Here is a 17,312-nt window from a genome sequence, read left to right on the forward strand (position 1 = left end):
AATATTATTTAATGATGTCGCATGCCCGTTAGTATCTAGAAGCCTGATAAGCATGGGATCACAATTAACAAATTAAATAGATCAGATCAGGATATGAGAATCGGTTTTGATCAAATTTTGTCTGTCGATTTCATCTGATCCAGTCAAGTAAATCAAACTCTGTCTGATATTTTAGCTGAGTCAGAATTTCACTCGGAAGTTGTGCCTCTGATTACTAGGTTAAGCATAATTACATACGCTTTATCTATTATTTTTTAAAGTTTTTTGTTTTTTTAATGTGGATGTCCGATCAGCTTACTAGTATCTCAATTAATCTCACGGATCTTAAAATTAAAGATCATATAAGCTTTTAGTAATTATCATATTAGCAACCACAAAACTCGAACCTAAAACTATAGAAAAGAGCAAACTCCTTAATCCTAAACTTTTATCATTACATCATCTACTATATAGTTATTTTTAATTGTTTTTTATTTAGAAAAAGTATTAAAATAATATATTTTTCTTTTTAAAAATCTATTTTTAATATTAGCATAGTAAAAAAATAAATTAAAAAATTAAAAAAATAAATTTTAATGAAAATCAATTAAAACTTACTTTCTAACAATGTTTAATTCCTATTATTGAAATTAGAAATAATGTCTGGATACGTATGATTCTCGGGATCTTGATTGCAACAATTGTTAGTGCGGAGTTTATGTGCAAGAGATATCAAATGCTTTAACTTCGATCATGACAGCAAGTACGATTTTGGTATGCCTTGCCTCTATCTTGTCTCTTGCGAGTGGTTTTTTTTTTTATTTAGAAAATTTGTTTTTTATATTTCAAAATATTTTAAAAATATTATTTTTTTTATATTTCAAATCATTTTGATCGTTAAAAATAATTTTAAAAAAATAAAAAAATATATTATTATAATATATATTTTTTAATAAAAAAAAAACAATTTAAAAAATAACAAAAATTATCGTGACAAAACTTAAAACTCATGCAGCTGATGCTAACAAAATTCTCTAGGTTAATTAATAGTTGGAAGCAGTGGCTGAGCAGGTCCAAGATTGAAAAGGTCCTTCAAGTTTTGTAAATATTTCATAAAAGTTCATGCTTTTGTACATGACGACCTCTTGATTTCTTTTTTATTATTATAGAAAGATCTCTTAAATTTAAAGGAGTGACGCTTTAGCCATTCAATATCAAACTTTGAATCCAATTTTTGTTCGTCATACTATACCTATGCCAAATTTTCACCCAAGCACAAAGATCAGAAAATCTTAAAAGATAGAGAAATTTAAGATTCTGTGCTTTTAAATATATAAAAAAATATAAGAATTTAATAAGCAATATTTTTCCAAAAAGTTGGTCAATAAAATAACCAATTTCCGTCCCTACAAGAGTGTCTGGCATTACGGTCAAAACATTGTTTGTTTAAAATTAATTATTTTAAGATTTTTGAATTATTTTAATGTCAAAAATATTATTCTGATATATTTTTTTTAAATAAATATAATTACAATATCAAATGTTTCTAAATTCAATTACATCCATTTCAAGATTGAAACTTGAAACTTTTTAATAGAAATCTTAATCTTTATTACAGGTTGTTTCTTTGAGGCTAAGCTTCTAGGTGTCGCAAATTGATTGGGGAAATTAATTAATGAACAGTTCCGGCCATTTTCTCCCCTCTAATTGCCATCTCTTATGGTCAAGATCCTGTTTAATCACGTGCCAACAATTGGACCGTCGTTTGCTAGGCTAGGGCGGCAAATAAAATATGATGAATTAAAGTAGCATAGTAGCCCCTAAGATTTCAAGGTTTCAATGAGTTCTTGAAAGCCAATGACAAAGATCCAGGTAGGTAAATTGGGATTTTAAAACTATCTTGAACTGAAAAATCGACTTGAAATTCCTCTGTATGGCGTTGACTGTATCTATCAGGGAAGGTAAAAAGAAACAATAAATATAAAAAAAAACGTGTGTTAATGGCGGTGGACATAAACCAACCCAAGTCCGAGTCAAACAAATTCTCAACCACATTTGACCGTGCCTGTAAAAGGCCACAAAAACATGAACGTCGAGGAGTGTGCAGTGAGCCTGGGTGAATATCGATTCATATGTTCTGATTTGGATAATCTTTTAAAAAAAAACATAAATCGAATCAAACCACATAAAAAAACTAGAATAACAGATTTAGTTTAAGTTTATGTTTTTAAAAAATGATCGGGTCTGATCTAATTTATGAGTTTTTTAGTTGAGTTGTTTTTATGGACCTTGGTTTTTAATATGAATTTAAATTATAATGAATTTTTATGGTTGATTTGGTTTGATTTGATTTGTTTTATTTTTAAAATTTGAAATCAAAATCTAAATTGAATTTTTTTAAAAAATGAACAAAAATTGCTTAAAAAATTCAAAAATATATATATTATTTAGATTAATTTTCATGAATATCATGGACAATTAGTTAATTTACCCACCCTAGTGACATGTAGTGACGTGAGCTAATTGTGCACGACTACATGTTTATATATATAATGAATAATCTGCATGATTGCATCTCATGAATTGAATGCCCAAAGGAACAGTGAAAAAAAATCCAAAAACTGTGTTAGGAAATATAATTACGATTGTTTGTTTAAAATATTTTTTATATAAAAATATAAAAAAATAATATTTTTTTATTTTTAAAAAAATATTTTTGACGTCAACGCATCAAAATATTAAAAAAATATCAATTTAAAACAAAAAAAATAAAAACTTTTAATTTTTTTAAAAAAAACTTTTGAAATGAAAAAATAAACAAGGATATATATATAATTAATTTTTTTTATAAAAAAAAAATTATATGGGCTTTAATTTACAGGCCATTGAGTATATTTACTAATCATGTAGTGAAGATCTACTTATTTTTATCTCCTAATTTATCTAAAATTAATCATAGGCATCCTTATTTTTATCTCCTAATTTATATCTCGTTTAAAACCGAAAAAATATGATAATCTTCCCTTTAATTTCAAGCCATCGTCATGCATTATAGGTAATGTCCCCTAGTACTCGAACAAAAAAATGTGTATGGCCCCATCACTAACAAAAGCGTTCAGAAGCCTAAAAAAACTCGAAAAGATTGAGTAATTAAATGTTATTTTTTCTCCTCTTCTAACTATGAAATAATTAATTGAATCTCTCTTATCTTTTCCTTGTAGATTTAATTATTTCTCCAGCTATAGGTTATTTTCTGTTTACTCTGACCCGATCTCGATGCCCTGTTGCCTTCGTAAGCGTACTTTTTGACCCGTCTAGCTTGACCATCGATATTATGCTCGTCTACTGTTGGTCAACGGTCAACTCTCTTACACAAGCCTGAAACACGGTTTGGGTAGGCGTACATTGCTATCATTTGCTCTAGCTATAATCCACCTTCCACCTTCATATGATTGTCTCTCCCGTGCCATGCAACACATTATTATTATTGTTGCCCCTTACACTTAAGTAACAGATTAGTGGTCCACGCCATGCCATGGCCAATCCAGTTTTTTTCTAACATTAATAATGAGTATCTTTTGTGTTGTTAGTAGATTTTATAGTTGTGTTTTGAAAAAAAATATTTTATAAAAAATATTTTTGATTGAGGTTCGTTTGGTATTTATATATGTTTGGTTAAAGCTGTGATTAAAATTGAGATTGAACAAAACATAGTTTAATGTGTTTGTTTAAAAGTAATACTAAAACTCAGGTTATAAAATAATTAAAAAAATATATATTTATTAATATTGATGGTTTTTAATTTAAATATTATAGATTTAACTACTGGCATTACATCATAAAATAAATACTTTATATAAAATATTTTTTATTACCCCATTAAACTATATATAATTTCATCATGTATGAAATACATCCGATAAGAACTACAGTTTCCTTGGTTTTTTAAGTGCACAACAACATCAGGTAAAATATCATCATGAATAAAATTGAGATCGTGATCAAATTCTGCAAATGTAGTATTATTAAATAATGTTAAACATTGGTTTTTCGAATAAAATACAATTAAAAAAATAAATTTTTTTATTGTTCACATTAATATTGCAAATGAATAAATTCACTGCACTGTTCATGTGAGCAATGCAAGTGAATAAAGGTTAAATGTGTTTTATATCAACATGTTGCTCTTTCTATGTGAATGTGCAAAATTTCATTGCATTGTTCACATGTTCACTTGCGTGCAGAGTGAAATAACAGTCACTCTGCACTATTAATTCACTCTACACTGTTCATTTAACAAAAGTGAACAGTGCCGACAAAGCAGCTAAATCTTACTTTTTTAAAAACTGTGTTTCGTTGCTATTTTTGTGGGTCCCATGTTTGAAAAACGCCGGTTTAAAATTTAACCAAACACAATTAATTTGTGATTTTTTCAAAACGTAGCCGCTGCCGTGTAGACAAACACACTCAAGCCTATTTGGGAGCATGGTTGTAATTGCTTTTCACTCATAAATGTATCAAAATAATAATTTTTTTAAAATTATTTTTAATATCAATAAAAAAATATATTGAAGCCACAGTAATGTTTTTAAAGAATTAAAAAAAAAACTCAAAAATCGAGTAATTAATTTGACTCGATTCAATAAGTATAATTAATTTAGAAATATGATTTAAAAAACATCAACGACAACATATAAACCAAACCACACACATGATGATCAACTCAAAATAAATAAAAGTTTTCAATATTATATAAATATATCATTTTAATATTTTTAAAAAGCTTTCATTATCTTATTTGATAATAAAGTATAAATTAAATGAGAATATGATAACCCTGTAAAAAGCAAAATGAAAAAATTCCGAAGCTTAATTCTTAGTAAATCAAATATTAAAAAATAAAATTGAAAGTAAAAAACCTAACCTCGGTCCACTTGAGCCAACCTTGCAAATACTCAACATATTTGTGAAATCAGGAAACTTTGTGAAAAGAAAATTGAGTAGAACAACAAAAAAACAAGTATTTATGTTAATTTAGGTTAACTCTCAAAGTCACAACACTGAACATCAGACCAGAATAATCCCACATAAATGAAAGTGAAAAAAAGCACAAAGCTTGTCAATCCTCGACCAACCTAAACTTGAAAGATAAAATTGAAAAAAAATTAAATTTAGAAAATGACTGAAATCAACTTGGGATAATATTAAAAAACCATGATCGAGTTATGAGGCTGGGACTAATCTTATAAAAGACAAACTTGAAAAACCCACAAAGCCAAATCCGCAGTCAACAAAATTTTGATGGATAAAAATTAAAAAAAAAAATCAATCAGAAAAAAGCATAAAAAACAAAACAAATAGAAATCAAGTGAACGGGGATCAAATTTGACATAAAAATAAAATGAAACCAAATGTTCAAGGATGGAAAAAAAATAAACCAAGAAGGGGATTAAAAAACAAATAGCAATGAAAAGAATAGGTACCAAGTTTGATATAAAAATTAAATGAAATCAAATGTTAATTGATGAAATTAAAAAATAAATAGTTAAATTCAAAACATAATAAATGACAATAAAAATAACGAGATCAAATTTGATTAAAAAAAATATATCGCACGGCACCTTTTAATTTTTGAAGGCATTCTAGAGGAGATTAGAGAAAAAGGAAAGAGGACAAAAAAAGATCATCGGAGCCCAACCGTTGCCCCACCATCAACACGAGGCAGACAACTGGGCAGAGCGCAGGATAGGGCAGTTAACCATTTGAAAATGCATTAAAACAATGTATTTTTAGTTTTAAAAATTATTTTTGATATTAATGCATCAAAATATCTAAAAAAAACAAAACAATATTAATTTAAACTAAAAAACAAAAAATATATTAATTTAAAGCAAAAAAAATTAAAAATTATTAATTTTTTTTAAAAGCGCATTTGAAATACAAAAACAAACAGTATTTTACAAAACTCAATTAAAAAAAGCATATAAAAACTAGTTCATGAAAACCACGTTTCAAACTCAATTTTTTAATAAACATTACAATATAAAACACAATTTTTATAGTTATCAAATACCTTACTATATTTTTTATACCATAAATATAAGAACAAGTAAAAAACAAACATACCCTTATTGATTCTCTGTAGATATTGGGAGAAAATATCTGTATTATTTAAACACAATTTATGCAGATAGATGAGCTCAATTTCTTTCTCCCTCATGTCGAGGTGACAGAAAATAGTAATTATATTAAATGTGACGCCATTACTGGAGCCCAAGCTCTAGGAGCAAGATGCCCGATGCAGACCTTTCGTTTTCACAACTTTTAGCTTCAGGCAAACAATGCTTTCTCCGTCACCTTTTCTGTCACAGGCAACGCTGGAGAAATCCAACTTACTGTGGTATTTGATGCCAAAGTAGACTCGAAATTCCGACCCCGGCTCGCGATTCGCCGGCGAGAAGATTGATTGCCTTATAAAGCCAAAATACTAGATTGGATTGTTGAATAATTAGGCAAGCAATGGAAGAAGTTGAGCATGCCATCCTCTAAAAGGAACTTGGCACCGGCCAATTGCTAGGTCGTGTTGTCTGCCAACAACCTAGTTATGGGATGTCCATTTTAATGACAAGGACATTCATTTTAAAGGAAATTACTTGTTTGTGTTGAGAAAGAGCAAGTATATTCACGGAATCTATTAAATCCAATGTGATTGTAAAGTAATTTTACAATTTAATTTAAAATATAATTGATTGAATTAAGTTGATCTAGATTGATTAAAATAATATTGTGTTAAAAAAAATATTATAATTTTGTTAGGAGAATAACTCAACCTAGACTATAAAAACCAGTCAACTTGTAGTTAATTTGCTTAGCTAGACTAGGTTTGATAATTTTAATTTAAGAAAAATAAAAAACTTTTAAAAAATGATGGATTTAACAGCTATGTACCCTGCATTTATATACTACATGGTTGCATGAAATAAGAGAAAAAACAGGGAGAGAGACCTTTTCTCATGAAAATAGGTATAGTATGAGGAGTCGTTTAGATTTTATTTATTTTTGTGTTTTAAAAAATTTTATTTTTTTTTTAAATTAATTTTTTTTTAGTATTTTCTAATTATTTTGTTGTGTTGATATCAAAAATAATAAAAAAATATTATTTTAATATATTTTAAATAAAAAATACTTTAGTTTAAATATTAATGTTGTGAATATAAAACTTCGATTATACTTTAAAACTCTGATTTTATTCAATACTTTTTAGGGTAACAGTGTAATAACCTTAAATAATTAAGGACCTAATTTAAATATCTTTAACTACTTTCTCTTTAATATGCAGACACGTGGTCAACTTTTCAAAAACTTGCAAGGCACAAATGTACCCTTGAATGCGATGGCAGAAACGTAGTTTTGTGAAAGTTCTTTGCCAATTAGTAAAAATCTAACTAGGATATAGGTACGCGTCAGCTTAAAATAAATTTGACAATTGTTTTTCTGTTTTTTTCGTCAGGTTCTTACTTGCCATCACTTTTTATTTTTTTACAATTTATTTTTGTGATCATACAATTTGAATTTTTTTGTTCTAATTTTTTTTTAGAATTTTTTAAAATACTAATATTAAAAAAAATTAAAAATAAAAATTATATATATTATTTTAATATATTAAAAAATATATATTTTAAAAAATAACTACTGTAACACAGAGCATGCTCTAAATATATCATAATTCACTTTTTTTTGTTCTTCTTCCATGTTGCAAAAAGACAATGGATGGCATCATTAGTTACAACCTAGCAAATGATACTCTAGAAAATATTTTGAGTAATCAATAAATATTTACAACAATAAAAGATTAAAAAGTACCTCAAATATTTAATGATTTTTTTTTTTTGGATAAATACATTTCGTGTCCAAATTTATTTTTCTAAAGAATGAGAAAAAATTGATTATCACAAAAATCCAAAAATGCATATATTGTCTTGTAGTCTTGTGCAACCTGGAATGTAGCCAGCGACCCGGCAGCAGTTACTAGGAAAAATGGATCACTTATTGTCGAAGCTTTTTTTCACGAGAATCACATGATTGATCTCTTAAAAAACAGCCACGCGTCAGTTTGACAAGGAGAAGGTAGAGGGAGGATTGATCTAGAAACCCGATTGTGTTGGTTCTAACAGAGCTGGATTCGTAGTTGAATTGCTTCGAATATAGATCCAATCAAATCTTCTTGTTGATTAAAACTCGGTCAGCTCAATCATGACCAAATCATTAACTTTGTGTGAAAACAATTCGACTTTTTTCACTCTTTACTTTTGCACTAATTTTTGGAACATGTGATTAACAAGACAGTAAATTATCTATCTAGTATAATGTACTGACACTATCGAAACATTAATAATTGATATATTATTTTGTTTTTTTTTAAATATATTTTTTAACAGCTTATTTTTATTTTATTTTATCATTTAAGATATTATTTTGTTTTTTAAAAATTATGCTTTCTGTTTGTTTTTTTTACTTTTTATGCTAGGATATATATTTGTTTCTTGGATTTAGTTTTTTCTTTTCGAATTCAACATTCAATGGGGCTTCATAATGTTTTTTCAGTTTGTTTTTTATGAATTTATTATGATTTTATCATCCATATCATAGATTTGACAGGTTAATCTCAATTAACTCGATTCTTTTTTTTTTTGCAGTCATTCTTTTTAAATGTTTTTTTTTTTCAATTTCATCTTTCAACGTTGATTGGAAATTCGGCCATGTGATTTTCTCAATTTACTTTTTATGTGGTTACCTCAATCTCATGACTCAAATTATGGATATGTCAAGTTAACCCGAATTGACTCTAGTTGTTTTTTGTCATCCTTTTTAGATTGGGTTTAATATATTTTTTTATATTCTTTATACAAGGTTGTCCTGATCTCATAATCCAAATTGTGCATTTGACATGTTGGCCTGAGTTGATTCTATTTATTTTTTTGGATTTTTTAATTAAATTTTTTTCCAATTTCACCTTCCAACAACTTAACATATTTTTTTCTTAGTTTTATCATTTAATATTAAGATTGTTTGGGATTGAACTTTATATTATTTTTTTCAATATACTTTATATGGAGTTATCCTAGTCTTAGAGATTTTTTTTTTAATTTTAACCTTCAACATTTAATATGTTGGAAATAGAGTTTTATTTGTTTTATTTATTTTTATAAAATTATCTTTGTCTCATGATCCATGTCGCGGGTTTAACAAGTTAGCTTGAGTTAACTCGGGTTATTTTTTTATCATTTTAATTGATTTTTTTTCATTTCATCATTAAACGTTGGATTGGTTGAAAACGAAACTTCATAATATTTTTCAATTTACTTTCCAAGGCATTATCTTGATTTTATAATCCGGATTACAGATTGAGAAAGTTAATATAGGATAACTCAATAGTTTTTTTATGTAATATATATAGTTTTTATTATGTCATTTAACATTGAGTTGATTAGGAATTAATTGACATTCAAAATTTTATTTTAATTTAATTTCTATAAGATTATCACGATCTCACGACTCATTATATATTTGATATATTAATTTAGGTCAATTCAATATATTACCATATCAATATTTTTTTAAAAATATCATTCAACATGCCATCATACTAATATTTTGAAAAAGATAATGTTTAATATGCATCATATTACACAATTTTGGCAATGCTTCCTTTACAAGATCGGAAAAATATAACGGGGACAACTAATTTTGACAAGTTGACCAACATGTGTATATAATAAAAGCAATTGTCACAACATTTACTGAATAAGAATTTCAAACAACTTATTGAAATATCAACAATATAATTATTTATTAACATGTATGCAATTATTTGTCATCATTTACTGATAATATAAAATTTCTACATTAATAATATGATTATTTCTTGTAATTTACCTACATCAACTTACAAAAACTTACCTAGGAGCATGGGTTGGCAATTTGCAATAAAAAAGCAGTAAAAAGACCCGTAGAGACCAGGAGAAAATGTTTCTAGATTTTTGGTTGAGGATTAGATGGTGTTTTGAGTAATTGGAGGCTGGATTTCCTGGTTTCTACAGTTTATTATTTTGCAGGAGCAGCAACTATATATATATATATATATATATATATATATATATATATCATAATTATGATTCAGAATTACAGTATTATTATGTAACCATTATTTCGAATAACGGTTTAACTAAGTACAGGTACAGCCATGAGAAACACTTCGTTCGATGTTTACTAACGCCATGATTACAGCGTAAGAGAGAGCAACCCAAGTTGAAAAAATCGATCAATGAACCGTACGTGGCAGACAATTTCTCTAATTTAATCCTTAAAAAATATTTAATATTATATATAAGTATGTTAAATAAAATAGAATTTAAATCACGGGGAGTCCAACCACACAACAACAACGACCATTCGATTGAACTATAATGATCTATCAATGGCTAGGATGAATCTTGGGTGACATTAAGTGAAAATCCATTATTAAAGATAAATAAAACTACTAGAAAGGATAAATAAAATTATTAGAAAGGATAAATAAAACTGACTTTTATTTATTAAATATTAAAAGCGTTGTTTTAAAAAAATATTTTGGTTGAAAGTTTACTGTTTTTAAAAACAGGATTTAATTTTATTTTTTTGTAATTTAAAATAATTACTTTTTAATTTGGAATTGGAAAACTCCTACAAAACCTCCAAATGAATTCACAATTTAAATATTTTATAGATTAAGCATAAGCTGGGCTCAGGTTATAGCTTTTTCATGGACTCCAGCTTTCGTTATAGGCCTGACTTGACCCGGAGAGGCCCGTTTTAAGGATCCGTCTCGCTATGTTTAGCCCGCCTTTGTTTTCCCAATTTAAGCTCCCTGAATAAAATCATCTAGGGTTGTTTGGGTTTCTTCATCTTCTTGACTCCTCCTCCTCCTCCTACTAGCGACAGTAAGCCTCTGCTTTCTCTCATTCATCTAGGGTTGCCTTTTTTAACTGTTCAAGAATAAATAGGGTTTTGTTTTTTACTGCTGACAAATAGTTTTCAGTGTTAATCTTCAACATTTCATGTATCTTGGCCATGCGCTTGCTGATTCTTCACTCTAGGGGTTCTATACGTGATTCTGTATTGTTCCATATGTTTATGAATGTTTGTTACTTACGAAGTATATTATTAGATGTTGTCGTATCATGAACGTGTTCTGCCGCTTTTGCCGATGTTTCTGGAGGAATTAAAATGATTAATCATTGTATTGATAGAGTTTCTGATGTCGAGACACGTTAAGGTTGCTGGTTCTTGATGATATGGAGCTAGATTTTGTCTGCCTTTCTTGAGTTGATCTGAAATAGTGAAATTAGAATGTAGTTGTTAGCTACTACCTATTTTCTTTGGTGTCAGGCTGATTGTTGTTGGTTCCCTTTTGTTGTTTTTAATTTGATTCCAGGAAGAAATGGGGAAGGAAAAGAAAATTCTTGCCGGTGAATCAGGTCCTGATGTTGATCTTAAGTCTCTCATTCATCAAAGTTCATTGTTTTTTGACAAGTTGATTGAACTCATCCCTGCTAAGTTCTATCTACCAACTGATGAGAAAGACAAGCCATGGTTTCACGGCCTTAGTAAGGGTGCTAAAGCTTCAGCAAAGAAGGAAGCAAGGGAAAACATCAAGAAAGCAAGGAAAGATCGGCTTGACCCTGAGAAGTCTTCTACAACAACCCTTGATTTGTTAATGCAAAATTTGGAGAAAGAAAAATCAAACAGTGAGAGTGATGGTGTTGAAGTGGAGATCAATCCAATGATGTCTGGTTTAGAAAACGATGACCAATCAGTCACATATGAAGAACTCCGGCAACGGCTTCGTCGTAAAATTGAAGAGCTCCGAGGAGATAGAAATTGCGGAAGTTCAGAAAAAGCTAAGTGGAGGAAGGAGAAGAGAGGGATTGAGCAAAGGAAACGGAAGAGGGAATCTGGGTCTGGAGAAAAGAATCATGTCCCGAGTACTTCATTGGAAAGGGTGGAGAAGGATGCAGAAGAAGCTACAAAGGAGCTCAAGTTTAGTCATGTTAAAATGGGCACTGAAGAAGAGCATGGGAAGAAGAAGAGGAAGATTTCAAAGTTAAAGGAGCTTGAAAAGGCAAAAGAATTGGAAGAAGCAAAGAAAGATCCAGAGAAAGGGGGTGTTATCTCAAAGAAGCATTCATGGAAAGCAGCTACAAGTAGAGCTGCAGGAATTAAAGTTCATGATGATCCAAAGCTTCTGAAACAGAGCTTAAAGAAGGGTGAGAAGAGGCATCAAAAGAATGCTGAGAAGTGGAAGGAAAGGATTGAAACCCAGCATAAAATGAAAGCAGAAAAACAGCAAAAGAGATCAAAGAATATAGCTGGCAGAATTGAGCAGAAGAAGATGCGGAGGATTGAGAAGAGAGAGAAAAAGCTCATGCGGCCAGGGTTTGAAGGTCCTAAACAAGGTTATATCAATGAAGGTTCAACTTGAGGTGCGTCAACTTGGAAGTTTGTTGTGTTGTGTTAGTCTCCTTTTTTTTTGTCCAATTATCCTCGCTCTATTTTTTTTCCTGCACTTTTCATAGTTTTGTATTAAGCATGGTTTTGGTATCAAAAGAACGTTATGATTTAGGAACCCTGCTCATAAAACGCCCCCGCCCCGTGTCTCATTTTTCATGCTCCATTTATTGTTCCTTCATGGTATGTTGTTGGTATTGCTAGTGTCTACTAATTGCTTATAACAAACACAGAAGATAGAACAGAATGTGACCAGGGGTTAATTTAGCTAAGCCTTATTATTTTGAGTCTGAAGCTGAATAAGCTGGCCAATTTTTAGACTGAATGCTTGGTTGCCGTACTGGAAGCCTGTGTTGCTGCCATCCTATGGCTGTTCTAGCTAGAATGTTCTTTTACCCGCGTTTGCCTTTGAGTTCACAAGCTCTGCTCGTTGACTGTAATGCTCGTGAGGAGATGTGGTTTAAATTAATTTTTTTGGGAGATTAGGAGAGAGACTGAAAACATCATGGGTTGAAACTTGAAAGTGGAAAAGAAAAACTACAGTATTACACAACAGCTCATAGAAAGGCTAGTTCAAAGTGGATTTAAATGGAGGAGGCTAGTCTGTATAACCAACTGCAGTCAGTTTGTGATTGAGATATTGGTTAGAGTTTGCAATTCTATGCTGACCGATAAACACTATATTTGTTTCGGTCGGTATCTGGATATTTGCAAGCTGAACAGGTACAGTGGCCTGCCCTAGGAGTAGAAATGTTCAGTGATAGCCTCTCCCTATCTCACCTGGTAATGTTTTCCCCTTACAGTTCTTTCACTTTTTTATGGTGAGAGTGAATCTTTCTTTCCTTTTCGTTTATTATCTCTCCAAATTAATAGCCTTTTTCTCTAATAAATATGGTAATAGATAGATGGTCAAGTATATGCTTCAAGTTAAATGAAAATTATGTTGAGAGCGTTTGTCTATGTCTAAAGTATATGTGGATTGTTGTGGAAAAGGTTTAAATGAGTACCACACGGGCTAAACCGAAAACTTCTTACTCTTGTTTCTAGGATTATTGTCCAAATATCTTCCTCTATTATATGCTTACATTCTGCGGCGCTACCTGTATGATGCTCTGACATTGGCACATCTCTTACAACATTTACTCCACGTCTTGTTTGAGAAGTCAAAATGTTCTTATAATCTGTTTCTGTTCTTCTCGTTTCTTTTCATTGAGAAAACTTGTGATAAAAGTACTATGATGTTATAAGAATGCACGCTCCCCTGTTTAGGCTTTCGAATTGGGTTAATTTTTGCTGATGATACCTCTTAAGCAAGAGAGTGTATCTTGAAGTTGGGGTGCACCGAGAAACATGTTTCGTGCCCTCTCAGGTCTGTTTCCAGGTGAGATATCTTGCTGGGGTTTGGCGATCTGAGGTCCTGCGCCTGCCTCAAGGGACAGAGCCAGAGAGGTGGTGTTTGTAATGGTAGTACCGATCTCAATTCCATGCGAGGTTTCTTAGAGAGTTTGCTGTAAGGTTTTTGGTTGGTTGGACGGTCGTGTTTCTTTATCGCGGAGGGTGTCGTCCTCTAAAAAGATGAAAGAGCATACAAAACTAGATTTGCAATACTTCACCAGGAACGAGTGTAATTAGTTTGTTTGTTTTTTATTAAAAAAATAAAAACATTAGGACAAACTACAAAGTAATTCTCATTACAAAGTCATAAAACAGCACGACCTTTTACTTGCATAACAACATTAGAAATTTAGGGAGATGAAAATAACAAGTTAAAACAGAGCAAATCAATAGCCCCAGCCAGGGTATCATGCTACACGCCCATTCAGTTATTCAAATTAAACCCTAGCACCTGCTACAGGAACAGCACCGCCCTTGTGTATAGGTTCACCAGTACCGGCACCGACGCCATAGTCAGTGTCACGGTATCCTGGTCCATACCTGCTGCTAAACATCCCGGCGTGAAGCAACAAGACGTACAGAAGCTGGGTAAATGTCAAGATGATTATAAATGCCTCTACTGCCCGCAGCCTCCAACCTCTGTAGCCTCCGACGTTTATCTCCTTGCACGCAAACCTGAAAACAACAGAGATTGCAAAAATTACCCATCTTCTACCAAGTGGATATGTGTTAGGATGTCGAATTAACGTACCCAAAGGCTAGGGCAGTGATGGCCCAGGCAATCAGCGAAGCTGATCCTGCTGCAGCTAGACTATCACCCCTCCATGCCCTGACGTGGGCGCCACCAACGAATTTGGACACCATGCCAACAACACAAGCTAATATTGCAAAGGTCAGGAAGAATCCTGTTGCTCCATTCCCTCCAAAGCCTGGCAATTTTATTTTTATTAGCCAAACAAAAGAAATTACACCATAGCCACCAAGGAAACAATGAAGGGAAGCAAAGATGAGAGCAACTGCCAACACACCTACTTGTTGAAGATTAAGGCTGTTTAACCAGACACAAGATGAAGTTATAATTCCTGTCTTTAGCTTAAATATATACTCGTTTTTTTCTCTCGACCTTTTGGAGTATTTTCAGGCCACTACTGTGTGAAAGATGAGAGAGAGAGAGAGAGAGAGAGAGAGGCTTACTTGGGTGGCTGGTTTGGCCATTGATGTACCTATTAGTGCACCAGCTAGCAAAGCCCAGGGCAATAGCATACATGAGCAGGTTAAGAAACAGCAATGGAGCTGCTATGTTTCTCCCAACCGTCTGCGCCATTCTCTTTCAACTTCTCCTTTTCTTTTAGCCTCGATTCTTATCTCTTCAAGCCCACAAAAACAGATTCCCGCTTTATACAGAGAGATTCTTTGCGCCACTCTTGTATATCCTTCTTGCAATTACACTCCAAACTCCTCGCAGTTGCTTCCTTTGAGCTGCCTTGTCAGGGGTTTTGCCGTGAAGCTATAAATAGACGAGCTCAATGTACAGGCACAAGATACGTGTAAGCCAATAAGGCCTTCCATGCTTGCTTTCGATTACAGGTGGTAGGACACTTGTCGATTTTTGCTCTGACGTTTCCCATGAAGCCTTCTTCATCCCTGTCTTGGGAATATCTCGAAGTTGATAACTCAGACGGTGCCTATCCGTTGCGAATAATCTGAGTACCCGTCCTTCACTATCAGTAATTACTATATGTTTTAAACTTTTTATTTTTTATTTTTTTCAGCAGAAGGTTAATTTAATAGTCCTCCTGCAATCCTATTTTTCCACTCTAATTATGCGAATATAAGAACCTTGTGGTTGAAATTATAAATCTTAACTTGTTTGAGATTGTAATATGGTATCAATTTAAAATATTTTTTATTTAAAAATATATTAAAATAAATAAAATTTATTTTTAATATTAGCATATTAAAACAATTTAAAAATATAAAATAAGTTATTTTAAATAAAAAAATCAAAATTTTAAAAATAAAATTTACACCGTATTTTTAAACACTACATGTGAATTGTGTCGGCTCCTTAAGTGCCTGTGGAGAAAGAAATCGAAAGGCAAAAGGAAGCAAATGTTTTTAGAGCTTCCTATCTAAATGCATTTATGAATCATGCTCTAAGAAAATAAAATAAAAGTATTTAAATAAAATCAATTATATTAATTGTATTTATTAAATAAGTACTATTATATATCATGATTTCTTAGAATTTTTGCAACAAATCTTATAAAATAATTGAAAATTGATTTAAATTATTAAATGAAAAGTAAATTATAAAATATCTCCTCTAGTTTTGCAAAATGAATTAAATCTACTAATTTCAAAAACTAACTAGTTAATCTCTCAAGCAATGTTGATGACACAAAATGGAATTGGTTGTCGGTGCTTCTCAAACCGTGCTCTCATAAAAGTCACACGAAAAGAGCGTTTTCTAAAAGCCTGACAGTCTGTCAAATCAAATTTTGTGTTTGTAATTTTAAGTTGTTTTGAATTCTAAATAAAATTCAAACTGCAAAAATTAGATTTGGTTTAAAATTCATGTAAAAAAAAAAAAACAAAGAGAGGTAGAGTGATAATTTAATATCTTTTAACTTAATTAAATGCTAATTTCAAATATAAATAAATTTGATGAGCTGTCAGGCTTAATTTGTTTTAGTTTAACCAAATATTGAATCTAGTTTTATATAAATTTGTCAAGTTTTTAGATTCATAATCTTGACCTCAGCAAAACATTAATTCCAAATATATATGGCTCGATAATTTTATTAGGCTCAATGTTACACTATGAGATTTTGATAATTCAAATTTTTTTTGAGACACATAAAAATATTAAATGCTATGGGAAAATATATCTTTTAAGCTATGTCTCCACCAAAAAATAAAAACCATAGGCTATAAAGATTTATTGAATCTTTGGAAACGAATTAACCGTATATTTATTTTCGTGGCATTGAATTGGATGACCATTCATAATTACCAAGGGACAATGATAGCTTCTCCATGATGGGCCAACACATCATCCTAAAGGAGGTACAGTCAATGGTGGGTTTGATTTTTAGGTAACTTTTGTGTTTGTAAAAAAATAATAATTTAAAATATAATTAGATGTTATTAGTTGAATTTAAATACGTATTTGGTAAAAGTTATGGTTGAAGTTTATATGTAGCAAAAGATATGTATAAAATATTTGATAGTTGTGTGGTTACAGTTACTTTTCAAAATGTTTTTTACTTGGAAAAATATCAAAATAATAATTTTTTATTTTTACAAAATTATTTTTTGATATCAGCGTATCAAAATGATCTAAAAACACAAATAAATATTAATTTAAAGTAAATAAAAATTAATTTTTT

The 17,312-nt window shown here is 30.5% G+C and overlaps 2 protein-coding genes across 2 annotated transcripts; one reads left to right on the forward strand and one right to left on the reverse strand.

Annotated features, from left to right (window-relative positions):
• The first annotated feature begins 10,859 nt into the window (after positions 1 to 10,859).
• Positions 10,860 to 12,639, forward strand: LOC118048926 (uncharacterized). Its single transcript, XM_035058773.2, has 2 exons — positions 10,860 to 10,958; positions 11,453 to 12,639. Exon 2 carries the CDS (start codon positions 11,459 to 11,461, stop codon positions 12,497 to 12,499), a length of 1,041 nt encoding a protein of 346 aa, XP_034914664.1. The 5' UTR covers positions 10,860 to 10,958; positions 11,453 to 11,458; the 3' UTR covers positions 12,500 to 12,639.
• A 1,550-nt stretch (positions 12,640 to 14,189) lies between these two features.
• On the reverse strand, positions 14,190 to 15,570 carry LOC118048927 (membrane protein PM19L). The gene is made up of 3 exons (XM_035058774.2): positions 15,115 to 15,570; positions 14,672 to 14,849; positions 14,190 to 14,595 (listed from the first exon to the last, which is right to left on the reverse strand). The coding sequence occupies exons 1-3, from the start codon at positions 15,242 to 15,244 to the stop codon at positions 14,358 to 14,360; spliced, it is 546 nt and encodes a 181-aa protein (XP_034914665.1). The 5' UTR covers positions 15,245 to 15,570; the 3' UTR covers positions 14,190 to 14,357.
• Between the last annotated feature and the right edge of the window lie 1,742 nt (positions 15,571 to 17,312).

This window comes from Populus alba, chromosome 10, assembly GCF_005239225.2.
Source record: "Populus alba chromosome 10, ASM523922v2, whole genome shotgun sequence".
NCBI classification, from domain to species: Eukaryota; Viridiplantae; Streptophyta; class Magnoliopsida; order Malpighiales; family Salicaceae; genus Populus; species Populus alba.

Coding starts and splice junctions, on each gene's coding strand:
- LOC118048926 (XM_035058773.2), top strand. CDS start 11,459: ATGGGGAAGGAAAAGAAAATTCTTGCCGGTGAATCAGGTCCTGATGTT.
- LOC118048927 (XM_035058774.2), bottom strand. CDS start 15,244: ATGGCGCAGACGGTTGGGAGAAACATAGCAGCTCCATTGCTGTTTCTT. Junction 14,850..15,114: donor TGGCCAAACCAGCCACCCAA/GTAAGCCTCTCT, acceptor TAAAATTGCCAG/GCTTTGGAGGGAATGGAGCA. Junction 14,596..14,671: donor ATCACTGCCCTAGCCTTTGG/GTACGTTAATTC, acceptor TGTTGTTTTCAG/GTTTGCGTGCAAGGAGATAA.